The sequence below is a fragment of the Podarcis raffonei genome, chromosome 10 (assembly GCF_027172205.1).
Source record: "Podarcis raffonei isolate rPodRaf1 chromosome 10, rPodRaf1.pri, whole genome shotgun sequence".
Taxonomy (NCBI): domain Eukaryota; kingdom Metazoa; phylum Chordata; class Lepidosauria; order Squamata; family Lacertidae; genus Podarcis; species Podarcis raffonei.
This window is the reverse complement of record NC_070611.1, coordinates 36,549,517-36,576,966: the sequence shown is the minus strand read 5'-3', so window position 1 is coordinate 36,576,966 and position 27,450 is coordinate 36,549,517. Positions and strand designations below refer to the sequence as shown.

General features: G+C 41.2%; 1 protein-coding gene across 3 annotated transcripts in view; it reads left to right on the top strand.

The window, feature by feature from the left end:
- LIN7A (lin-7 homolog A, crumbs cell polarity complex component) overlaps positions 1-27,017 on the top strand; it is a 34,293-nt gene extending 7,276 nt beyond the window's left edge. Inside the window, exons 2-6 of one of the 3 annotated variants that reach the window (XM_053406952.1) lie at positions 3,638-3,756; positions 19,874-19,945; positions 23,466-23,675; positions 24,578-24,784; positions 25,935-27,017. In XM_053406952.1, coding sequence (XP_053262927.1) covers positions 3,638-3,756; positions 19,874-19,945; positions 23,466-23,675; positions 24,578-24,784 — 608 coding nt within the window. In that variant the 3' untranslated portion in view covers positions 25,935-27,017. The remainder of the gene's footprint in view (positions 1-3,637; positions 3,757-19,873; positions 19,946-23,465; positions 23,676-24,577; positions 24,785-25,934) is intronic. The other 2 variants (XM_053406953.1, XM_053406954.1) reach the window with 2 other exon arrangements.
- The last annotated feature ends 433 nt before the right edge of the window (positions 27,018-27,450 follow it).

Here is a 27,450-nt window from a genome sequence, read left to right as displayed (position 1 = left end):
AGGAGGGTTTTATCACATGGTGGTGGATGCTCCCTGGGTAATGGTTAGACTGGCCTTTTTATACCCTGGGACAGAAGCAAGAGGTGAGCTGGGGCAGGGGGCTCTCTGGCTGCCCAACGCCAGCTGCAAACTCCAAGAGTGACTGAAACCAGAGCAGACACCAGTGTTCTTTTTCCAGAGAAGCCACAGGAGTCTAGCTTCCAGCCTGTGTACAGAGTAGGGGCCAGAGAGATGCTTTTCAATTGTACTTTGAAATGAAGGGAGACTAGGGGAGATGGAGCCAACTGGCTGCTCAGGGCTAGCATCTTGTCTCATAGATTCCACTCGTACCAATGTACCTCACCCATTTGATCACATTGTGGTCACTGTAGTTCAGCTTTGGCTCAAAGACTTTCAGCAAGTGTACCTTCAGCAAGGTAGATTCTCGAAAATCCCATACTCTCAAAGATACTGCCCTTGTGGCACAAAACAGGTCGAATCCATCACACACATTTTGTTTAATTGCCTATTTTATGCAGGAATATATGATAAGTATTTGACCCCCTTACTGAAGAGGAGATTTATCTCACAGACTCTTCCAGAGTTTCTTATCTGCTGAACGATTGTAGCACTGATATTGTGGAGAATGTGGCAAGATATTTGAGTGACGCTATGAAATTACATCACTGTAGGTCCTAAGAGCCATCTTTGTACCTCATGATGTCCTGATAGTTTTATCCTAAAGTATCTCCTACTATGTTTCGTTAACTGTGTTGTATTCTGATCCATACATATCCATGCACTTTTTATGTCAATAAAGGAGATTGATTGCATAATTTCTCAACCCAGCAAACCCATAGTCTTATCAACATTTAATCCTCATTATATCACACTCTGTAGAGCAGCCAGGAATCTCTGTCTTGTTCAATGCGAGTTGATTTCCATATTTGTAAAGAGGGACTGTTGGTTTTAATTAGTGTTGTTCTGAACCCTGTTCACCAGTAACTGGAAAGTTTTATTTCAGTGCAAAAGATGTTTCTATTTGCCTGGCTCTTTCTCGTGGCACTTTTCTTTAAAAATTCAGTGAATGCAGGGTTGAGCTTACCTTATCATTGCATGGGGATTAAACATTAAAATAAAGATTAAACATTCATCCAGTGCTCTTGAACCTTCTGGGCTGCATGCATATCTTGATCTGGAAGAAAAAAACCCATAGGAGAATTTACTTCACTATGCCTTATTCTGAGCTTTAACTGAGGCACAGGAAGTTAAGGAGGCTGGCTTCCAAGCATCTCAGATTGACAGTCACTGATTTTATTTTTAAATCTACACTTTTTTTAAAAAAACATAAAAAGACTTCATGTAAAAAACAACAGCTGTTGGGTTCATAATAGGTAGCTCTCCCACCTCCCTGTGCTTACATGGAAGCTCAGCTGAAGGCATCATGGGATTTCCAGGAAAAATGGACACCCAGGAAGGCTGGAGAGATTATTTTTGGAACAAAAGAAAGGGCGTTCAAAGGTAGCCCATGGCCACCTTAGCAGCCAGTAATCACAACAAAACCCCATGAGACTGTACCTCCCCACCCATGAGAATTTCACAAAAATCTTATTCCTATTTCAAAATTTTTGGTTACAATTTTTCTCATCAAAAATAGATGGGAAATGGGGGGGGGGATAGGAGAGATTTTTGGCACAGCACTTGTTTTAACACTTCATTACAGCTATTCCCAGGTTTTAGCATAATGTGTGTTCTGGCGTGGATTTGTTGTGTAGCCTGGATGCTATACAAACCTCCTGCCACACCGAAAGGCATACATGAATTGGCTCTATGTCTTCCTGGTAAATACATGTGCTCATTTCTGCTGATAGTAAGACTGAGACAAACCACTGCCTGACCAGTGGAGAGCTGTTGCCAGTCAGAGCAGAGAGCGCCCTGTTCTACTTGGATCAGTGGTCTGGCTCAGTAGAAGGCAACTGAGGTGTTCAACTATTTTGCGCTACCATTAAAAAAAAAAGTATTATTATTATCACATCTTATCTGAACTGTATGACTCTCAAATCAAGTTACGGTGTGTTTATGTAAGAACTCAAATGTTAGCATTGTATACATTCATATTTGCTAAATTATCCATTGCAGAACTCTGGTTATAGCACAGACATTATGTTATACATTACTAGAAATAGGAAGGCTTGGGGGAAAACCCACAGAAAAATATGGGGAGGGGGGAGGGGTCCTCTCACCCATTTTTTCCATTTCCCCCCAATTTTTAAAGAAATAAATAAGGGGGGAAATGGAGCAAAACTGGGTCCCACCTGTTTTTCCCCTCAAGCCTTCACATCTCTAGACCAAACAGGAGAAAATGATACTGTCTGTAAAGCTGTAGTTTTCCCTTATTCCATCAGTCAATCAAAATTAATAAATCAGGACCAGACCTTCACATTATACACGCAGCTCACAAAATAGCAAGACAAGGAGGCAGCAAGCATGCCAGCAAGCAACTTTTTATCATGCAAACATGGGGCACCTGCTGATAAACAGCTCTTCATCCCATTATTGTGGTCATTGCATTTCTGTCCCTCTGGGCAGCGGACAGAAGGTTGATCTGCTTTGGCAGGTCTTGTCACCAGAATGAGTGAGGAACTGGGTCAGAGCCATCATCTCTTCTCTCCATTAGTGTTCCCGAAGTTAAGCCATCTGTGGACCATGCATTAGGTGATGAGATGCTTGCATTCAGCCTAGTGCTCTGCATTAGGATCAAAGAGGACCATTATTAATGCTAATAGCCTTGAAAGGTATCCAAACCAACCTAGGAATAACAAAATGACCAGGTCTGCCATGGGAGTTAGGAGGTCATTTGATCCACTCTTTCCCAAACCTGGGTCTCCAGCTGTTTTCAAAGCACATAATCCCTTGCTAGCAGGACCAGTGGTCAGGGGTGAAGGGAACTGTAATCCAAAAACAGCTGGAGGCCCAAGTTTGGGAAATCCTGATCTAGTCCAACCCCAGTTCAATGCAAAATGTACAAAAGCAGGATGCAACTACAGCACCCTTAACAGATGGCCACTGGACCACTGGTGGTTTGAATACCACCAGCAATGGAGTGCCCACCACCTTCTGAGAGGTAATATGTTCCACTGTTGAACAATCCAATGCATTCCATTATCCTAGTATTCCAGTCCCCACAATTGAATACTCTACTGCTCTTTTGTTGTTGTTTGAGGGTTCCCCCCCTCTTTTTTTTTTTACTAAGACTGCGAAAATGAGGGAGAGGTGTATGTCAAGCATGTAGGAGCTTGGTGCATTGTGTCAGCTTGTGCGTTGTGTTGTAAGATTTGCCCAAGTGGGCTTACCTGATTAACTAGATGATTGACTGTAGGAAAAACTTTCAAAACCCCTCAGGCAATATTTGCTCTTTTCCAATGCCTGCATATATGGCTGCCTAGGATTGCAGCCTAAAGCAATAGTCATATTTTTTTAAAGTCAGTGAAAATGCAGAACTGAACTTGAACAGCCGGGGGGGGGGAATGTGGGGTGGCAAAATCGCACTGTCCAATTTGAAAATTACAGCATATGCTCCTTGGTGTAGCTGGAACAGCAGTAATACAAGTCAAAATGCGTCCTTCCCTGACCTTTTGCCTTATTTTTATCTGTTCAGATGTTGCCAGAGCAATTGAACTGCTGGAGAAACTACAAGAAGCTGGAGAAGTACCAGGACACAAGCTGCAGTCACTTAAAAAAGTACTGCAGAGTGAGTTTTGTACAGCTATCAGAGAGGTATGGTAATGAATTGCTGGCCGTATTTATTAATAGGGAGACTCACAATGTGCACGAGCCACTGCACATTATGCTGTATTATGCAAATAAGTGAAAATCGTTCTATGAAGTTTCCATAAGAGTCAGCGGCATGTGTCCAGAGACTTACTGCCTCCATAAAAAAAATGAACGTTTGTAATAACTCAGGAACCTCGTGAGGTCCAATCATCTGTGTCGAACAAGAGAGATCGGGGTCTTAAGGCACACAGCAGATTCTTAATAAATATGTTGCATTGGTGTAGTAATTTCTATCGCACATAACATAAGGAGAACTTTGTGAGGTCAGCTAATTTATAAATCTGCTATCTGATTAAAGAAATATTTGTTTGATTTATGGGCACAATGCCATGCATGGCTACCAGGAAATGATGTACACTACGTTCAGTGGCACTCTCTCACAGGTAGGAGTTTTGATTAATCATTTGAAACCTGCATATTTTTCCCCTGTGAACAAACAATAATTTTTAAAGGAAAAGTCCAGTTTTAGAAATAGATTAACGGTAAGCACCATCTTAGAAGAGGCAAGTGCCTTCTTTAGTTTTGTTTAAGTACTTACTTTTCAAATAATAATTTCTATTTTTTAAAAAAATCTTCTGACTAATTATTCAGTAGCATCCTTCCATGGAAAAATAATAAACATGAGCTAATAAACCTTCAACTTACTTAACTGATTAATTGCAGCCCTGTAGATTTACCACTTTGTGATCTGTGGCAGGAAGGAAGGCACTGTGGACATCTTCAGAACATTGCTGTTACTCATTAGAAAACCATTTATGCTTTCCCTTCTTAATTCCACTAACATGTTCATATCAGTTTTATAGGTGTTTGGAAGGAAGAGAGAAATTGATCTGCTTCATTATTTTTAATTACAATAAAGCCTAGAGCCACCTAAACATTAGATGGTCGTCTAAAATAGCCTTAAAGTTGCTGTCCCAGGAGTGTGTTGTCAAACACTCTTTGGAAATAGCAATTTGTACCTGAAAATTAGCAAGTGCCTCCATTTTCTTCCTTGGTCTCTATGGACTGCCTGCCACTATTCTGATTTATTTATTATCTAAGCAATAGCAGCAGCAGCAACAACACCACTAGGGTTCCTAGGCAATAACAGTACACAGAATGAAACACTGTTTTTAAATGAAGAAATATTTTGATGGCTAACAGAAACAGCACACACAGTGTACAGTAGTTTAATGTGCAATGTTTTTAAATTATTTTAAAGAGAATGTTGCTCTTTTGCAAAAGATTGGTGCTGTCTTTGATTTGCAGTAGCTATCATGATGAAGGCCTTTAATTTGACCAACTAAAAGCTTCTAACTGATGACAGGCTGTATTGCAGCTTTGTCTTTATGTGGTATAGATTTGCCTTTCTGTAATACTACTAGGAATGTCGATTACATTTATATTCATCTGTGAAGAGTGTTTTGAACAGCAGCCAACATGCAGTCCTTTGTAACAGGTGCAAAATTCAGGAAAGCAGAAAATTACTTAGACTGTGATTCACTATCGGTTGAATGAACTAAAAGCTATCTAGCTGGACTTTGACAAGACAGTGAATAGCCCACAAAAGCTCTTATGGGCTATTGTTTAGTGACAGCTGACCTCCACACCCCCATTAATAGCAAGAAAATTAAGTTCAGTTTCACAGTGCAATCCTACATATGTCTACTCAGAAGTAAGTGTAATTGAGTTCAATTATGTTTCCTTCTAGGTAATTAGGTATAAGGCAGCAGCCTAAAGAGCATATAATTATATGTTTAACCAGTTATTGCTGAATTCTGAAGAAATAGATTGATATTTATGCCAAGTACCTAACATGATCCCTCTGACTAGTCTTGTATGTCTACTGTACCAGAAACAGAAAAAATGAGCTCACAATGAGGAAACAGATGAACCTCTTAAGTGATTGCATAGCTGCGCTAAAGTATGCTCAGGTTATCAACTCTTGATTAGTTACGACTGCTGAGTGACTGTTACACCATGAGAAGATCTTGATTTTTCGAAACTCCTTCACTCCTACCACAAGAAAATGGCAAGGGGTTTGAAATAAGTCTGTGCACACATTACCGTTTACTCTGGCTCCAGTGCACTTCTGCCACTGGCTTTTGAATCTGTGTACATGTGATGCTACCCACAATACAGAGTTCTTCTGTAATTTATGGAGAAAAACTGTTCCTAGGTGCATTTTCTCTTAAAACAGCTTAAATCCTAAAGGAAATTTTAGGGCACATCTACTTTGGAGTTAAGCTGATGTATGTACATTTGAGGTAGCCATTGCACATGCATGGATGACAGCTTAAGAAATAGGAACTGGAGGTGAGGGGAGAGTATTGCAGGGGCAGGAAGACCCAACAGATAATGCACACTGGGTGCTGACATCCCCAGTCCCTCTCTGATGTGTACAACAACCTGCAAATACTACTTGAAATGGGGGTGGGGTGCATAATGACCTTCCTGCATTTTAAACTGCGAAGGTGTACATAGCCTATGGCTGGAAAGAAACCACATGTTGAATGAAAGGATGCTTTCACTTTCTTTAAATGTCTATGCTTACTAAGGCCTTGCAATAATCTCAGCCATGGTGGAGGAATATTTAGAAGGTATCATCCCAAAATGTACATTACTTGCTCTACAGATATCTGTCCCCACAAATCAGCGTATTAAGAACACTGATTTTGTTATACAGTCAATATGTCTCATAAAATAGGCTTTGATTCATTTACAAGGGATGAAATTAAACAACCTATCCTGACCAGGGGTTGGCAACCTGTGGCCCATGGGCCACAAGCAGCCCACGGGGGTTATTTAAACAGCTCATGAGCTGCCTCTGCTCGGTGGGTCCCCATGTGCTGCGCTAAACCAGCACAGCACGAAGCAGGGACTCACTTCCTCGGTGCTGGAAATCATGTCTGCGCAGACATGATCCGGCCCATGGAGCGATTTCCACGGGAGTGAACCGGCCCAGGTGAGGTAAACCTTGCTGACCCCTGCTCTACACACTGACAGCTAACAGCTTCGTCGTGCTATGTCTTGAAATTTGTCCATCAGTGAACTATCACTATTTCAGTTTCCATTGTAAAAAAAATAATTCCTTCCAGTAGCACCTTAGAGACCAACTAAGTTTGTTATTGGTATGAGCTTTTGTGTGGATGCACTCTTCTTCAGATACACTGCAACAGAAGTTACCAGACCCTTATATATAGTGAGAGGGTGGGGAGGGGTATTGCTCAGAAGGGTGGTGGGAATGGGTGATAGGTGTGGTCAACCTGTTTCCATTAGTAAGAAATAAAGATTTAGGCTGCAATCCTATGGTCCCTGGGAGGGTGTTTGGAGCACCATATATTCATTGTGTCTCCCTTCCTGAGACATGCTTCCAGAGAAGGAGGTTTGACCTTCTATGACTCCTCCATGAAGCTGTGAAAAGATCTGTAGCCGGTGCCTGTCCACAAAAAGGGCAAAAAGGTGGGGGGGGGGCATTAGGAAAAGTGATGGATGCTTCCATTCCCCTAACACCTCCCCCCTCAAATGAGGGATAAACCCATTTTTTACACCAACCTATTTCCTTCTCATTGATTGCAACCAGAGGTTCAAAGAGGAAGATGGGGATGTTTGCAAAGCAGCTTTCATGCAGCCCTGCACTGCTTTTTGAACCTCTGGTTCAAAGCAGCCACATGTATGTCATGAAACCAAGTTAAGCCTCAGGCTTGCACACTCCCATCTGGCCAAGAGAAGGAGTTTGCCAGTGTTTACTTTCACTTTCCCGCTAATCTCAGTTTGGTGTGTGTGAACCAGAGATTATAGTCTATAATTAACTGCATATCAAACACTGGTCATTTTCAAAAGCAAGCCGACTTCAAAACACGGTTGATAGATTATAAACCCTGATTCATACCCAATGACAAGCCAATCAATGTAAAGTGTTGCTGAATACTCACAAAGTCCTCAGCTAAGTGGGAGGACAGGGGACTGAGGAAGGAGCATGCAGGTCTGAGGCTTTTCTCAGACTCATTCCACATCATGTATGTAGACCTAAAACGTGGTTTAGGTGAATGTGGCTTATATTTTGCATCTGGAGTTCAGAAGGGATCTGCTCCTCACCAGGGTTTAGGGAGAAGACATGTAACCTATTGCAAAAGATAAATTGGGAAAGCCTCAGCAATAACAGATGTCACCCAAGCATGAAATGTTGTTTTTCTTTTCTTTTCTTTTGTGTTAATAATATAAATCTTGCTCAGCTAGGCTCGCTAATTTTGTCTAGAAATCTGATTAGATCCTGTGCCTGCTAAGCCCAAAAATATATCTGGTCTTGTATCACCAATGCATTTTAAGGGTCAGAGGTATATGTCATGCTTAATGTCTTGCATGCAACAACATCTGTTTTTTTATTGAATTAGCTTACAGCTGTGGGAAACTGATTGTTACTGGGATTGCAACTTGGAGGGAGGGCAGATTTATTCCTTGCCTCTCCAAATCTCCCTCCACATGACTTTGTAAAAAAACACAAAAAACAGGTTCCATCTGCACTATTGGGTACTTTCTCCTCCCGTGGTTTCACAAGATACACTTTGACCCAGCAGACTTAAAAGAAAGAGGCTGAACTTGCTCAGTGGTGGCTGGGAAGTTACCCTTCCTCCCAGGCTGAAAATTAAACTGCATCTCTTAGAGATCTTCTTGCTTGGGCATTGGGAGCGTGGAAGGTGCCTTATTCCAAGTCAGATTATTGGGGCCATCTAGTTCAGCATTGCCTTCACTAGTAGCAGCTGCAGGATTTTGTTTGCGGGTCTCTCCCAGCCCTATCAGCAGATGTATGTGGGTTGAACCTGAGATGTTCTGCATGCAAAGCAAATGCTCTACCACTGAGCTGTATCTCTTTCCCAAGGAAGGGGAAGTGGAGAGGAGACAGCCGACATAAACTGGGGGTGTTGCAGACTGGCCATGTCTTCACATCAGCTGGGCAACCATCACAATTGTGACCTGTCTTCCAAAGCAATAGAGAATACCCTTCTCTTGATAGAACCTGAATATTTGTAGGAGACTTGACTGGAAACAGGGATGGGGGTGGCGATAGAAAAATCTATGCTGTCCCCTTTGTGCATCATGGTTTTTGGCAGCTAGAATGCATGGTGTAAAAAGCCACACAAGCGGGTATTTCTGCATACATTTAGTATAATGATAACATTTGCTATAGCTAAAGTAGGGCACTAAATGTAATTTTTGCCAAATGACAAACTTAAGTATTTTCTTTCACAACCAGTGGCTCCCTGGTATTGCTGCCACAAAGCCCTGAATAGTATGAATCAGAACTTTTAGGTATGATTGCCTTTTTCATGCGTCAGATTGCTGTCATTAATTACAAGAGTCGGCTAGGCAACCCAAGATTTACTGAAGAAGAGGCTTTGTTAAGCCTATTTACGGCTGCTACATCCTGATGACTTCACTACAGGAGTTCTAAAACGACTGCTAGTGATACACAGTTTTGTGCTGCTTTCAGTGATGCTACAAATGTTAATACCTCAGAATCCAGAGTCACATGAAAGGACTGATGTGTAATCAGAGGTCCCCTACTGACTCTAAGATAAAAATCAGTTGCAGGGGAAGAAAATATTGGACCACCAGCAATGTACACACTTTCAGCTATGCCCGATTGCTTAGATGACCCTTAGGAGGGGATGAGACAACTAACGGTTGGGGGGTAGGAATGAATACAGAAAGCTTGACTAGCAAATGGTAAGATATTGATGTGCTTCTCTTGTCAGTCCCTTAAATTCTAAAGAACAATCCACATTTGAAGATGCTGATTCAGTTCAGTTATTGCCACAATTATTTATAGTTATGTAAGGCATGTTTGTTATGTAAGATTTGTTTATGGACCTTGCCTACCTGTTCCCTTTGCTTGCAGGTTGTTGCAAATTTCTGCTTTGCCATGCAGTACTATAGTTAGTTCTACAAAATCCTAGACTTAAAGCACATAGTGCTATTCATCTTCATCCACTGTTGAGCAAAATTGCAGCTGACGGTGGAGATGGTCTGCAGTGCACTGTCATCCTATGTATTTATATTTCCGCTGTTAGCAAAGTCCACTGGGAGACATCTCTTGAGAGAAAAAAAGCCTATTAAAAGTGATAGAGTGTTGCACAGAAGATGAGCACTGGACATAGGCTGCAATCCTGTATATGCTTACCTGAAAACCAGCCTCACTGAACTCAATATGACTGACTTCTGAGTAGATATGCGTAGGATTGCATTGGTAGGCCATGTTCACATGTTGCAATAAGCCATAAACCATGGCTTGCTGTGAGAAAGTATGCTGCCAGGTTGCTCCTGCTTCCAGAGGCAGATTTAGGGCAGCGTGACCAGTTCTGCTCCACTGGGCACTGAGCCCAAGGGGCACCACAGGGTGTCCCAACTATGATGTTGAGCAGAACAGAAGGTGAGGGGTGCTGAATTTTGGGCTCACACAGAGCACCACTGAAATTTGAAAGCCCCAAAGTCCATCCCTGCTGCTTCATTCCTCCCATAGCACAAGCAGGAGCAACAACCCATAAACCTTGACATGCCATGTTGTCCAAAGACCACATAACACTGGTCTTGAAAGACCTACATTGGCTCCCAGTACGTTTCCAAGCACAATTCAGAGTGTTGGTGCTGACCTTTAAAGCCCTAAATGGCCTCGGCCCAGTATACCTGAAGGAGCGTCTCCACCCCCATCGTTCTGGCCGGACCCTGAGGTCCACCACCAAGGGCCTTCTGGCAGTTCTCTCTTTTTTTAAAAAAAAAAATATTTTTATTCAAGAATTTTTCCATATAAACATAACATACATAAACATACAAAGACAAAAAAAAACACAAAAAAAAACATGTACCATTTCATATCCTGATTTCTTATACCTTCCTTCCCCGACTTCCTCATGCCTCCCTTTTCTGTATTCCAAATTCTTATCAATTACTCAGCAAATCTTCCCTTATTTTAATTTAAGTTTAAGCTAATCTTCCTTATTCTCCTTGTCTTAACCATTACTAATAGTAACCGTTTACTTTCCAATCCATCATCATTCTAACTCTCATTAACTTTGTGATATTTCTTTAAATAGTCCTTGAATTTTTTCCATTCTTCTTGCGCTGTTTCTCTTCCCTGGTTTCGGATTCTGCTCGTCATTTCTGCCAAGCCCATGTAGTCTATCACCTTCATCTGCCATTCTTCCACCTTCCTTTTCTGGCACAAGTCTGATCCTTAGGTTCCTCTCCTTGCGTTGCATATCTTGCATAGAAAGTGCCAGTTCATACTCATCTAGTTTCTTAAACACTGGAGGGAACTTTCCCTCAGCAGCAGTTGCGATTTCTTTAGCTTCCTCAGCTATCTTTCTTGTTGTAGATGATTCTTCCAATAATTTCCCAATTGCTTCTGCATTTGAGTTCACTTTGTTCCCAAGGTCAGTTATACTTTTTGTATTTGAATCAATTTTCCCAGAGATTTCTTCAATTTTCTTATTTGTTTCAGCAACTTGTATTTTAGTTTCAGCAACTTGTGCTTTAGTTTCTGCGCCTTGCTTTTTTAGTTCCTCCAAAGAATCATTTATCTTCTCCAGTACCTTGGCAAATGATTCTTCTGTAGACATTGTTTTCACTCTTGCCTTTGGGGCAGCTGTAGTTCCAGAGGCTCCTGATACAGAAGCCCTTCTCTGCATGAAAGAATCAATTTTATATTGTCTGCCAGATCTCAAGGTTGTTTCTTGTGAATCCCCTTTCTCTTTACCATCTGCCATAACAAGATCTTTTATTCAAGGTCATTCCCACACTCTTAAGCTGTCAAACAAAAGTTCTCAGATTTTACACTTCACTTGTTGCTGTAACAATTTGTAAGTCCTCTAGGGGGCGCAGAGTCAATTTTTTTACTTCTCCAAATAGTCCCACACTCTCCTAAAAGTAAACAAAAGTTTTCCTAGTCCCTTCCAATTGTTCTTTTCTCTTTTTAAGGGACCCAAGTCAATAATGTCCTGTAAGTAACTTTACAATGCAACAAAATAAGTATTTCAAGTTGAGAGTAACCAAAGTCAATTAAAGATACTTTTTAGCCTTCTTATAGCAACAGTCCTTAGCTGGTTCCTTTTCTCCGGCAGTCCGATCCCAGGTTTAAGAACAGCGGTATTTAACTCAGCTCTTTAAAATTGGCAGAAAAACACTTTAAAATCTTCTTCCCCCCCCCTTCTGCCTTCGGGGAGGGAGTTCTTTGCTTTGGTGGTGGATTTCTTAATTCCCGCAAATTTCCTCTCAAGCAGTTACAGCTAGAGTGCCTTTCGCTTTGATCTTGCTACAGAACGGAAAGCAGACTTCCTTTTTAGTGCTTATCCGTCTCGGTGCCCAATTTCTTAACTTTTAATGTCCAATTGTATTTTAGCGGTCAATCCTACTCACGGATAGTTGTTCTTTTAATCCAATTTCGCCGGAAGAAATCAGCGCTCTCCGCTAATGGCGACGCGGCTTCGCTTCGCAGGCTGGGTGAAGACGACTCTCAGCACCGCTCCTCACACCCTCCGCTGATCCGCAGCCTTTAAAAAGGCTATTTCACAGCGTCGGGGGGGCGCAAAGGTGCCCGCCGAGTCTCCAGTTCACAGGCAACACGCCTGTGATTTTTAAGGGTCCCCGCTCCGCCGTAGCTGACAGGACCCGAACCTACGAAGCAGATCTCTCCCGGAGCTCCGGGAGAAATCCGCCATTAAGCGCTGGCGCTAACCGGAAGTCTGGCAGTTCTCTCACTGCGAGAAGTGAAGTTACAGGGAACCAGGCAGAGGGCCTTCTCGGTGGTGGCACCTGCCCTGTCAGATGTCAAAGATATAAACAACTATCTAACATTTAGAAGTCATCTGAGGGCAGCCCTGTTTAGGGAAGTTTTTAATGACTGATGTTTTAATGTTTTTTTAATATTTTGTTGGAAGCCTCCCAGAGTAGCTGGGGAAACCCCCCAGAATGGCGGGGTATAAATAATAATTTATCCAAACCAGGATCTTTGTTCTTCCCTAAAGAAACCATGATCAGAATCAGACGTTTGTTCTTGGGCTGCTGAGGGATTTCTTAGTGAAATGCTCCATTGCATCTCATTCAGCACCCTGTTCCTCCCTCCCTCCACAGCTCACAGTGAAGTCAGAAGGCAAAGTACAGATCTGGTGTGGAAGCACTCTGAGATGGATGCAAGTAGGCAGATGTGCAAAGCAGAAATCCATATCAATATCTTAAATCCTTGTATTTGGAAGCACTTCATCCCTCCTTTGTTCAGATGCGATGCTTTTTCAGGATATTTAATTCCAAATATAAGGTTTGAAATTAACTATAATTAATATTCATCCCCCCCCCATATGGTAAAATAAGTCTAATTTTCTCTTCTTCACACTCTCAAAGAAACATTTCATTAGGTGACCTTTATATTTTTTCCATATACTCTTGTGGTATGTTTTGTAATTAAAAATGTCATAGCTCCACAGAGAGCTAAATGAGATTTAGTTCATTGCAGGTTTGGGATTGTTAATGAATCATCATCCCCACTGCATGAGGCAAAGTGACACATAGTTTTCTTGCATGGCATCCAATTGTTCTGACAGCTGGCGTAATGGTGCAGATGTTTGTCTCCAAGGGAGGCCTGCTAACACTGTCCTGACAGAAGCACATGACTTTTTTCCCCAGATTAATAAAAGAGTATCATACCAAAGCTCTAACAGCTTTGGTAACAGACCAATTTTATTTTTATTCAAATCACATAAAGCTACTGCATACTCAGTCAGACAATGCAGGCCAGTATTGTCTGTGCTGAATGGTAGCTCTCAGGAGTCTCAGGAGGTGTTTTCCATAAGATACTGTCAAATCCTTTCTTAATCAGGCAATAATCAGGGGTCTTCTGCATGAAAGGCAGGGACATTGCTAGGCCTTTAAAAGACTTGCGGCGCAGACCCAGAACACAAATTTGCACATTTTTATTTCTGTGTGTAAATGCAAATGTAAGTTGATTTTCAACATTGGGATCTGCTGCCCTGGTGAATCCTGCCACCCTGGGTAAGACAGCAGGGGTAAAGTTGACTTTAAAGGGCCTAGGGAAATAATAAAAAAAGATGTTTACCTGCTGCCAAATGAATAAGGCAAGTGTCAAGAGGACCTCTCTTGAAAAAGCATTCCTAACTGGAGCACCATCACTGGGAAATCCCTCTCCCAGCAGTTACCCACCTTGCCTCCAACAGCAGAGGTACCCAAAGAAGTATATCCATCTTCCTGTATGGATATGCCCATATATTTAACCATCAGCCCACAATGTAAATAGCAAAGTAAAAGCTGCATTAGGTAATAGGCAGTTTCTTTATGCATTGGTGGAGATTATGTCAATTATACTGAGTCAAACCATTGGTGCGTCTATCACAGTACAGTTAGCATCAGCTGTCAGCAGGACTATAATGTTTCAGACAGAGGCCTGATCTCCTGAGTCCCTTTTAGCTGGGGTTGCCATTATCTTCTGTATTCAAAACATGTTCCAAAACTGAGCAGTGGTGCCTCCCTGATTAGCAGAACTTGGGACCTTATTTTTGTTTTTCCTTACGCCTCTTCTCTGTGCTTGTTTTTGCTATTCTCACAAGAGATTTGAATTTCCATTTTATAAAAAGGGTTTGTTGCCACTATGCTTTTTCCTGTCCTGTCAAAGCAGTATTTTTAGTAACTGCAGTAGTGAAGAATCATTTGGCCTGTTAGAATCCTCCTTGTGGGTATCATGTCAATGTTTTCTGTAGATCAGTAAGCCTGTGGCCCTCCAGATTGGCCCCATGACAGTTGGCTCTTGTTCTTTGCAAATGAACTTCATTTTGTCTTTGAAATAATTTTATTTTGCACATTATAATATATGATAATTGTAGTGGTTAATTAGTTTGCTAAAGCTTCTATAATTAATCAGCTTATTTTTTGATGTGCTTGACAGCCACAATACATATGCATTTCCTTACCTCAGTGCATTCTTGTCTGGCATATCTAGGAGTCAGGTGGTTCTGTTTTCTACATTCAGCATATAGCGCGTGTTGAAAATTGATGTGAGTGCAGTAGGTGTTTTTCATAACCTGAGCAATAATGGTTCAGAAACATGTAGTAGATTTAGGGAGTGATCCTATTACCCCTGAGAGGGCATCTCGCTGGCCATAGGATACACTGGATCTCCCTTTCCAATGCTGAAGAGGGAGAGCCAAGATTGGATCCCGATTCTCCACCAACATGGGAACACCTGATATCCCAGCACAAGCTATGTCAGAGCCACGACATCAGTAGGGCCAGAAAGGGGCCATGATGGAACTGTGCAAGGGAAGGACCAGAAAACATTGGAGCCAAATAATCCAAAGTCGCCACAGTCCTCTGACATACCCTCAAGACAAGGAAGATTTAGATCAGCTCAGGAGTTGGTCTAAATCTCTCCCATGATGAAAAGGGAAATGTTAAAAATGGATACATTTAAAGGAAGGAGGATTTCAAGTGTTCTTTTTTCCCCCTCCTTACCTCACATCTACCCTGCTGTTCATCCATCTTTGGTTTTTGCCCTCGGTAGGATTGGAGCTTTAGTGATCCTTGCTTGCTGCCAGAGCCCTTTTATATAGGACTACAGCAACTCTCTACCAGAAGATGTAGTACACCAGGGGTCAGCAACCTAAGGCCCATGAGCTGGAAGCAACCCACGGAGGTCATTTGACCGGCCCACAAGCCACCCTCAAACTGAGCTGCCCACTCACGCACTACGCTGAATTAGCACGGCACGGGGACTCACTTCCGCGGTGCTGGAAATCACGGGCGCGCATGTGCAATCCGGTCCACAGAGGGATCACTGCAGGACGATCCAGCCCAGGCAAGATAAACCTTGCTGGCCCCTGCAGTACACAGGTGATGGCTGCTTGCTCTATCAACAGCTATCAGCCATGATAACAAAACTGAATCCCTGAATTCAGAGGCGGTGAATAAAGATGTTAGTACAGACAGCGGGTTATGTCTGTTGCCTTAATGTCCTTCACATAAACTTCCCACAGGCATCCAACTGGCCATGAGTGAAACAGAATTCTGCATTAGATGGATCACTGATCAGATTGAGCAAAGGCAATCTTACACTTTTAAACTGATGCTGTATTAATAGATCAATACATAAGCAATATACTAATTATGAGGCTCCAAAGACTGATCATTTCCATGTTCCCGTTAGCTGCGAGTGGCAGTATGATTAAAAAAAAGCACAAGTGTGTTATTGGCAATATAATCTTGGCTACCCCCAGTTCAAAATTATTGGGATATTTTTGCCAGTTTCTAATAATAGTAATAAACAGCCTGCTAATTGTCAATCATTTAGATCTATTAATTTGACCCAGATCTCAAAAGCATTGAGCTACACATGCAGTTAATAAGAACACATGCGTTATTAGTGAAATGGGTTAATTGATTAGAATCAAAACAAGTGTTTCAAATGGAGGCCAGAAGCAAATAGGCAGCCACTGCAACTGGTATAGAATTGATTCAAATGCCTGTCCCCCTGACAAGCATCATAACAGCTGCATTCTGTATCAGCTGAAGTTTCTGTACTGTCTTTAAAAGCAGCCCCATATAGAGAGTATTATTCATTACAGTAAACTTCTGAACATTCCTTGCCTCAACTGCTTTCAACCATAGACCTAACTAAAAGACTCACCCGGTCTGCCTAACTTCTGTCAATAAGCCAGATTTTTACTGTTTGACCTTTCCAATGTATGTTGAAATAAATTATTGTGGTGGGGGACAAGGCATTCAAGAGTAAATTAAAACATCTGTTTTCAGACCTGCAAGTTGTCAAAATTTAAGAAGTTCTGGTTACTTTAGATTCCCCCACCCTTCTCTGTTCATCTGCCATCAACATTCTATAAACACTCTAGATATGGTCAGGCAGCTTTGAGGGTTTTTTAACCTTCTGCATGCCTAGGGAGTCCTTGAAATATGAAGAAACCACTTCTGTATTTTTGGATGACTCAGTTTCATTTCAAAACTAATAGGCACCCAACCGTCTGAGTTCTAAATTAGAAGGGATGGTGCTTTTATAAAAATGCAAACATTATTAATACACTATGTTGGTCAACCCTGCCTGGACCAAGTCTTTTCTGTACTATAGCTCATTAAATCATTGCTGAAATTCTGCAGAACTGAAGGCAGCTTAAATAATGAGGAGGACTGTGGCCCTTGTTTTTTATTTGCCATCTCCCTCTTTAAAACAGCATTTCTTTCTTGCAATTATATGCTGCCCTCGTTTGAAGGAGCTGAATGCAGCATAAATGCTACCCTCCCCATTTTCTGCTCTTAGCAACCCCACGAAGTGGTTTGGGCTGAAAGCTTGTGAAAGGGCCTTTCGCAAATTTCATGGCTGATGTAGGATTTGAACCAAAGTCACCCTGGTCAAAATAATCATACTGCTCATTCATTAAATCATACTAAAGTGCATTTTAGAGGGCTATCAAGGATCCATGTGCATCACCAAAAATTATGCTCAGAGGGCTGGGACCAAGTAAGCCATACCATTAGCAGGCCTATGGATATCAATTGATATGACTAACTTATCCATTGGTTTCAATGGGTATACTCTATGTGGACTTAGCTGTGCAACTCGAAATCAGTTTCCTTTTAAGTGGTAGCATTATTATTATTGTTAATTTCCAGTTTGACAAACCACACTATCTTGCAGCATCCATTCCTCCTCCTTGTAATAAGAAAAGATAAATTAGATGTATCTTTTGTGGTCTTACAATTATTCCTCACTTCTGGCTTGCAGTTGTGAACTAATTGCAGCATCCAGCTGTGCCCCATGAGCCTTCAAAAAACAAAATATGTCCACATAACTATGTTTTGTGCTGTTGGTCCTGGAAAATTGCTCTTGTGTTACACTGTAGCAGATGGAACAAGGTGCCAAAGGTGCTATCATCCCCCCCAAAAAATCCTTTTTCAAAGCTCAAAACCACATACTCCTGAGTACAGTACTGACTGCTATTGTCCCAGTATAAAAAAACACTGCTGGATCCTAGAGCAGAAACAGAAAGATATGTCCCTCCACACTAGTACTGCAAACATAGTACCCACTTTGTGTTTATTGCTATTGAGCAGCACAGCATAATATCAAGCAGACTCTGAAATTAATTGATGGCCTCTTACATTATTTAAACATTGACATTTTTCACTTGGAGTGAGTATTCAAGTGAAAGCAATTATAACTTGATTATTTATCACACCAATAAGTCATGGTACATTAAATTAGACCTGAGATGATTAAGGATGTCTTGATGATTTAGTATTTGATTAGAGCCACAGGACTACAATTTCAAATTTAATAAATATGCCAGTAGGTATCTTCAATGCACTAAGCATTCTTGCTACAACTTGTTTGAGTGCAGTTCTGCTGTATAAGGATGTAGAAGTTCACAGAAATTCAGAGAGTCTGATCCTGTGCTCTGTTGGGTATAGAACAGGGACCATGCTTAGGGAGTCCAGTAATGTCATTAGTGATGTGCCAACTTCATGCCTAGATTATGTAGTAAACATTTTTTAAAAAGAAAATTACTCCTCTTTGTGGTTGTGCCAGGACCAAAAGTGGGGGGAAAGTCTGCACATGGAGTTTGCCTTTTTCACAGCCTCTGCACACTGTCGACATCTTCATCTATATCTTCATCAAAAGTACCGAAGTCTGAATTGACAACTTAGTCCAAAGTATCTTAATGACAATGTTGCCTTAACTGAAAGTTTCACTGGTCAGTTCTGTAGCAGAAAAGAACACTCTCACCAAAACTTTGAAAAACTCCCCAAGAAAGTCAACAACACAACCTATTTTTTGATTGGTGTTAAATAATTAAACCACACTAAAAGGGCCTATCTTCTTAGTAGTTCTCTGTCAAAAAAGAAATCAAGAGAAGTGGTGTTTTGTTCTTTGCTCTTGTTGGTGTCTTACTTCCAGAGTTCACATTGCTAACAAGTTCAGCTTCTTGGCAAAAAGACAGGCAAAACTTGTGTGTGTGTCTGTTTGTATTAATGTCATGGACTGGCTGGGTACAGAGCAGTGGTGGGAGACAGCAGCTGGGCAACCCCTAAGGGAAGAAGACTTAGAGCCAGGGGATGGGTGGTGGGACGAGTGGTCAGAGGGAGCAGACTGGGTGTAGAAGGTATTGGAAGCTGAAGAAGTAACAGGGTTTGGTGAGCAGGAAGAGGCTGTGGTAGAGAGCAGTGCAGAATCAGAGGTAGAAACAGAGAATGAAGAGGATGGGGGGCAAGAAGCAGAGATGAGTCAGGCTGGTGAAGAAGCCAGGGGGGTCTCCCACTCATGCTGCAACCAGTTCCCCTCACCCTAGTCTCCCAGGACCCAGTATGAAGAGAGGCATGACAACGGAATATCAGATTGCTTGGGAAGGACGCAGGGGAGGAGGAGACATAGGGAACTGTGGGAAGTTGGGGACCTTCAGCCCCCACAAATGTCTCATAGGGGCAAGATCTACCAGGACAAGTTGCTGTGCTCACTAGGCATGGCCTCCTGAGTCAAGCTTGTTTCCTTGAAAAAAGAATTCACTGACGCCGTGTGATTTATTGCTGACCTGCTCCTGGCACATGCTCCTAACAGTTAAATGTAAAAGTGGTTTGTTTGTTTTTTAATTAAAGAGGGCTCTACACTTCATAAGGCAGATGTCTTTGCTTTGTGCAACACTCATGTTTTTTTACAAGAAATATATAAAGTGTGAAGGATGAAATGCACCCATTTACATGATTATGGGGACCCAGGCCCACTCAAGTGTTCCATGTATGGCAATCCAAGGAAGTGTTACCTATTCTCTGTGTATCAAATATAGATGTTTGAGTGCTTGGAATATGGCAATATGCTTCCAATAGCCTTGAGGGGAGACATACGGATTGTTAAATCAATGGTACAAAAAGGCTGTTGGAAGTAGCATTGTCCTATGACATGAGAAATACAAAAAACAAACTGGCCAGGCAAACAAGCACCAAATTGTATTCAGAGCTTTTGACTTGCGGAGAAACACTCGATGATTCGTTTTGCTTCTGTTTGTTTTTTCCGCTTCAGGTATATCAATATATGCATGAAACCATAAACGTTAATGGCTGCCCCGAATTCCGCGCAAGGGCAACAGCAAAGGTAGGGTGCTTGCAGCTTTAAAATATACACTCCTAAGATGCCCCAGTAATTGACTGTGCGCGTGTATGTTTCAGGTATTCGTGTGTAGACTGTAAGAAAATTTAGACATCAGTGGCAGCCCAGAGTCTAGAACCAGTGCTACTTTCCAGGTAACAACTATAATGGCAAATTCAACCTTTGTGCTGCTGCTTCTGTAGCTTAAGAAAAGAGAATGCTTTCCAGAATAAAGAGGCTTGCAGTGTGGGGAGCGGGGAGCCAGCTTCAGGTCAAATCTACTATTTCATTGCATAGAACAATGTACTGGCCATTCGCGCTTCTTTAGCTAAGTTCTCCTGTAACATTTTTTTTTCCTTCATAGTATGGCACAGGCCTGCCTTTAGGACAGTAAAGGTTCTCACTTTCAGAGATGCTGAACACATATTTCCTCAACAGAAAGCAGCAGCTGTGTGTTGTTCATCATTTCTGAAAAACAGGGCCTTATGACGACATTTCAGGAAGCATCCTTACAAATCTTTGTATGTGCCCAGCATCAAGAGAAATAATGGCTGCGTTCAGTTGCAACACTAAACCATTGGTTTTAGCATTACAAAAAGTTTCGCTTTTCCCAGGCTTCCTACTTCTCCCATCTGGTGCAACTCCAAGGAGATTGGAAGTTTTTTCTTCCATCTTTGATTTACCAAAGTTTGGCATGCCATCTAAAACGTGAAATGGGGTTCAGATAAGCAAGTTAAGTTAATAAACTATGGTTTGAAGTTAGCTTGTTTCCACCAACCATAGTTAAGATTAATCACAGTTTGTGTGGCTTCAGATTACACAATAACCTGAGGTTAATCGAAGCAGAAGTAAAAGCTTCTGTTCAGGAATTCTGTGTAAGAGGGGAGGGGCATGTGCAAGCGCAGTGGGAGGCTAGAATCATCCTTGCAATGCTAAACTGTGGTTTAGCATTTTATCCAATCCATCCCATTGCTTTTGTAACTAAATCTGAAATGTACTTTTGTGAAATGTGAAATGTACATTGTGCAGAGAATAAATGTTTGCAATAAAATACACATTTCCTCATGGAATAGATTCTGCCTTATAACACTGATAAAACTTGAATGAATTTTCTCTGCATGAGTGAGGCAGGGGAAAGAAAACTAAGAAAACTGTAGAACTTTTACAAAGCATATGCACACAAACCTAAGAACACCGCTATTTGCAAATCAAAGCAATTAATGCTAATGTTCTTTCCACAATTCCGGTGAAAGAATCCTGTTGATTTGAAATGGAGGAAAGCCAAAGTTTGATGTAGAGGAAACATTATTTTAAATGTACTATTAAAAACATTAAAATAATGTGTTTTAGATTATTAGAGAGCTAAAAAAACACACACCATTCTGAGCCATGCAGTACTTTTTAACTTTAATAAGCTAAAGGTAGGTCTTAATAAAATTCCTCCATTATGTTATCAGCTTCTGGAACATTGCACATATGAAAGAGTGGTTTGAGCTTGAGCTTTGTAACTACTTATCCAAGAAAGGTGTGTTCTATATTACTTTTGCTGTGGATAGAAAAGTACAGTTAAAGGTGAAAAACTCTCCAGGTTTGCCATTCTCATTTCTTATTCATTTAGAACAGCAGGATTGTAGAGCAATGTTTCAATATCACAATATTTCCTGGTTTTTTCTGGGCTGTCTGCATTGCATTATCTTGTGCATTTATGTTTGACATTTAATGTGTGCATGGTTACAACTTTTGCATGATAACACATGTTGCATATGTAACTAAGGACTCATACTCATGTTACCTAGTTACATCCATTAAACATCCCTAATAGAACCTCATAGGACCTTTAGGAACCATGGGCATCATTCCAGCTGAAGTTAAGCACTTTCTAGCAACATTTATTTCAATAGAAGAGTTATGTATGTGCTTGGGGCTACCATTCTATAGCCACTTGCCTGAGGCTAAGCCCCAATAGGACTTACTTCTGAATATGCAAATATAGGATTCTAGTTTACATCTCTCCTATGGAAATGAATGAACCCCTTAAAGTGTTTAGCTAGCTTCTTTCCTGCATTTTAACATGCCAAAGAAACATACAAAGCACTTTGAAAAACAGTTGCTGGTGGTGAAACGTCTGTTTCCATAATGCAAATTGGTTTATTTTGAGAATTAAGGTATATTTCTAAACATGTTTGGGGTTTTTTAAAAGCAATGTAATCCTGGTTTCCTGCTGCTTTAATTTCAGCAACTGTTTTAATTTCAGGAGTCCTAAATTTATTCGACACAGTTATTTAAACTAAACTCCCCTAATTAAAGTATTTTTTCTTCCACTCCTTACCATTGCCAGAGTCCAGTGGCTCTACTTCGCATGTAAAGACTATGGTATACAGATTCCACTTTGCTGCTGAGGGATGTTGCATGCCTGCCCCTGCTAGCATGAAGCTCAGTGTGTGCATAAAGGCCCTGCAGAGCTTTCAGTTGTTAATCAAATCTGTTAAAACATTTTTAAATGTTACTTTGAAAATACATTTTTAATCTATTTAAGAAAAAAAACAGCTCCCTTTTTTGTAGTCTGGCAAAGCTTACTTTTTATTATCATTATTCACAGCAGAAAGAGTTTGCATTATAAAAATTCAATTTAAATAACAATTCAAAGTGTTGGTGCTGACCTTTAAAGCCCTAAACGGCCTTGGCCCAGTATACCTGAAGGAGCATTTCCGCCCCATCATTCTGCCCAGACACTGAGGTCCAGCTCTGAGGGCCTTCTGGTGGTTCCCTCACTGCGAGAATCGAAGTTACAGGGAACCAAGTAGAGGGCCTTCTCGGTAGTGGCACCGGCCCTGTGGAACGCCCTCCCATCAGATGTCAAGGAAATAAACAACTATCTGACTTTTAGAAGACATCTGAAGGCAGCCCTGTTTAGGGAAGTTTTTAATGACTGATGTTTTAATGTATTTTTAATATTTTGTTGGAAGCCGCCCAGAGTGGCTGGGGAGGCCAAGCCAGATGGGCGGAGTATAAATTATAAATTATTATTATTATTATTATTATTATTATTATTATTCAGGTTTCATAGGGAGGTCACATTCTAGAGAACATAGAAAATTGCTTATAGATTTAGAAACTCTACCAAAATCATGGCATCCCTCTGCCCAGAAAAACTTCTCCAAGTAGTGCACAGAACTGATTTTCATATTTGCTTCATGTGCATGGGTTGCATTTATGAAAACAGGGATCCCCAAATGTGCAGGAGCTCCATGTGAGCCTCTAAGCACATGTGAAATTCCGTACTTAGGATTCATGCACCCCAGTCCTAATACCAAAGATGTTGGCACATAACTGTGCTTAGAGGCCTTGGGCAATTCTGTACTAAATGCTCCACATCAATACTTCGTATTCAGAAGAATTATGGAATATTTGCTTAAAATTAAGGAATTGCAAATACTGTTTCATGCAAATTAATATTTTAATCAAAATCATCACCAGTGCTTTTCATTGTACTCGTTATATGCTGAAGAGATGTGTTTTCTTCTAGGCAACAGTTGCTGCCTTTGCAGCTAGTGAAGGCCATTCTCACCCTCGAGTGGTAGAACTGCCAAAGACTGATGAAGGCCTTGGCTTTAATGTAATGGGAGGAAAAGAACAAAATTCTCCTATTTATATTTCTCGCATAATTCCTGGAGGAGTAGCTGAGAGGCATGGAGGACTCAAACGGGGAGACCAGTTACTTTCTGTTAATGGAGTGGTATGTGAACATGCTGATTATTATTTTTTTATGAACTGTGCTTTTGAAGGAGCTTCATCTCCCATGCTGCAAGTAAGACGTCATAGCTGGAAATACTGTGGGCTGTGTCCAGACATCACCTTCCATGCATGGAAATACTCCTTCCATCCATGGAACACTCTTGCCATTTCCCTCTCCCCACACTGCTTCAGAGAGTCACCTAACCCTCAGGAACTGTGGAAGATGGTCCTAGAGGCTGTAGTGGGAGGAAGGAACAGTGGGAGTGGTCTGTCAGTGGGAGTGTCCTATGAGTTCCACTGAGGGGATGCTCCCACAGGTTGGAGTGAAGTCTGGATACAAACCATTATATATAGCTCTTGAGTCTTGATGGGTCCAGTGTGGAATTGTAAACATTTGTTGTGTTATTACAAAAAGCTGCTGTTATGATATGCAGTATTAGGAATAGTTTGGAAGTCAATGATAATTTAAAAAAACAAAGCAAAAGCAAAACAACAGGCAGTCATAATGTGACATTTCAGATACAAAAATTGCAAAGTGGAGATTCTGTGTAGCCATATATTGATTTTAGAAGGGTGTGTTGGGGTGCAGTAAATCTGTAGGTGCCAGTTATCTGAGAACTCATCCCTGCAGTAGGTGCATCAATACAAGCCAAATGCATATTTAATATAATTCTTGCACCAACTGCAAAAAGCTAAAAGACTTTAGGCTTTATCAAGCTGCTGGAACTGTGTTTTCTGCCCTGATCCTGGGTTCTGCTTTCTTGCCTTTTCACTCTCCCTTGGACACTTTTCCAGTAGCCAGGGGGTAAGAAGTTCAAGTATTGCCTTCCAAACCCAAGTCCTTAATAGAAAGGCACCTCTTGCAATATGTGGTTTTTCACTATTCTTTCCTTTCGTAATTAGAGCGTGGAAGGAGAGCATCACGAAAAAGCTGTGGAGCTCCTGAAGGCCGCTAAGGACAGTGTCAAGCTAGTGGTGCGCTACACTCCCAAAGTGTTGGATGAGATGGAGGCTCGCTTTGAGAAGCTAAGGACAGCACGGCGCAGACAACAGCAGCAGTTGCTAATTCAGCAGCAGCAGCAGAATGCACAACAAAACCATATGTCGTAGGTGAGAGAATCCGATGGTCTTGCTTTTAGCCTACCATTAGAAAAGACTTTTGGCATGTCGTGATCCATAGCCTGCTTTTGGTTTCACAAGCCCTGCTTTAATAATTTGGGTTTAGGTGCTAATCCATAATTTGCTTTGACATGCTATACCCTAAAATCCTTGCTCAGTGTTGATTGATAATAGAGCAGCAGGGGATTATTTCATAACTTAGATTTTATGCAACATTCTCAAATATAGTTGTTAGGCTCAAGTTCAAAATTCAGGAATATGAACTGACTCATATAGAAATACCAGGTCAGTCCTAACCCCTGACCTGTGCTGCTGGAGGGAGTTATGATATACCAGCAGTGCCTGGTCATTGACTTCTGTTGGCTGGCTTACTGCACCCTCTAAAAAGCACAGCGGTTGAGCAGCTATCTCCAGCAATGTTCCCACCAATTACATCAAGTGTTGGACCCTGATGTGGGGTAGAGCAGAGTAGAGCAGGCCAGAGCTGGATCCATAGCTGCTCCATCACCTGCACAAGGAATAGGATTCCTCTGCAGGACACCTGGTCTCAATACAGTTGTTGTATCTGAAATATCAGGTAGTGATTTGGCTCCATTGCACTATTGCAGTTGTATGGTAAAACTCTTTACAATTAAGACCAGTAGCAGGCAGCATGGTGGGCTGGCAACACTCACCTGACCTCTGGGTAGTCACATCGCTGCTGTTAACTGAGACATAGATGGAGAGGGGCAAGGTGGCAAATGCAATGGCAGAGCCGATCCAGTTCCCCCACTGGTGCATTTGCACTGTGCCATCTTTGTCCACCCTGACACCTTGTCCATCCCCTTTTACCTTCAGTAAGCAGAGATGGCATGGCCAACTAGAGTTCATGTGAACAAAGCTGCCCCACCATTCTCTACAGATCCAAACACAAAGCAAAAAAGAGCAGACTACACTTATCATTTGGTTGCTAGACCAATTGACTGGCCCTTAGTTGATAGGGCTACTAATGGCTGCATGATATTAACGCTGGGCAACACCAGGTAGTGACTCCCTGGCGGCTACATATATGGTAGATGAAAAAGAGTAATTAAGGAAATAGACAGAAGGGACAGGTGTTGGTTAATTCCTCAATATTTCTGTTGTTGCTGTTTAATTATAGATTGTCCTCGAAGAAGAAATTCTAAACCAAGAATCCAACAATTTAGCAGCAAAGCTGTATTTTGAATTCCAACATGCAGTAAAAGAGCAGCAGCAATGACAGTACAACAGCTGCATTCACCAGCAAACTGTGAAAGGCTGCCATAAGAATTGCTTGGCAGGTCAATAACATAGTGAAATCCTTCCAAAAAGGTTTTTCGGTGTACTGAAGTCCTAGGATGAAAGGTTTCTTTGACTCTTGTTCCGTGTGGTAAGGCTTTTTAAAAAAGAAAAAGAACACTCTGTAAAATTGAGAGTTTTAGTAGTGAATGAATGAATGAATGAATGAATGTGTCTATGGTCCAATCCTGCTTGCTTTACAGTGATACTTCAGTGGGAATTTATCAGATGGATGCAAGATGGGGCCACTGCTGAGAGTAACAGCTGTCCAGTATTTCTGGCCCTATCTAGCCTAAGCCATGCTTTTAAAAGGATCAGAACTAGTTGATTTTAAAAGGATCAGAACTAGTTGATTCAGAATGTAGATGGAAAAGTGCTCTAGACTGCACACTGAAAGCAATTTGCTGACATTTGGGTGCTGACAATTGAATGCCACCCCTTTTGTGTCCACGGTTCCTAAGCCAGTAAGTGATACATGTGAGGAAGACCACCTTTTAAATGTACAAATCTCCCTATCTGGATTGAGGCCTGTGGCCCCAAGACATTACAAATTCAGGGAGAAATGGCACCAGTTATAAAATGTTACCACTTACAAAAGCCCTTCTTGCATCTTGCAAAACATCTTCACTTCACAATCTTGTACAGGTGCTTTGATCTGAAATCCAGTTTGTAATCTAGTTCTTTACTTTTTTTTCCTTCCTGGGAGTTATTACAATATTTATACTGTGGCTGCAGAGTTGAGTTGATTAATCAATGGATCTAAATCAAAATATTGCTACTTGATGAAAGAGATGCTCCTGATTAATTTTTGTTTTGTTTTGGATGGTTAATTATTATTTTTAATGCAAGTGGTTATAAATCCATTGGGGGGGGGCAATTTCCTCCTCCACCTCGTAGGAAGTAATGGTTCTTCTGAGATCATGCTTGCATCGTCTAAAAAATATGGAGGAATTTTTCTTCTCCAATACTATAGTTTTGAACTCATTTGGAACTATGTAGCCTTAACAGTACAATGCTGTACGTGTCTACTAAGAGTAAGCCCCACTGAGTTCCATGCAGCTTACTCCCAGGTAAGTGGATTCCACCATGTACCTTGGAATAAGCCCCATTGAATTCAGTGGGGCTTCTTTCTGAGTAGACATGTGTACTGTTGCACTTCATAGCCTATACAGAATAAATGATAATAATAATAAACAATTTGGGCAGATTTTTATCAGTAGATTAATCAACTAAACTTTCTTTTAATCAAACAACAGCCCTAATTTATATAGAATTTTATTTGTAAAAGCATTTTTACTCTTGGTGTATTCATAAATTCTGTTCAGCAGGTTTAATTCTGTCTTCTGTAAGTAGTAAGA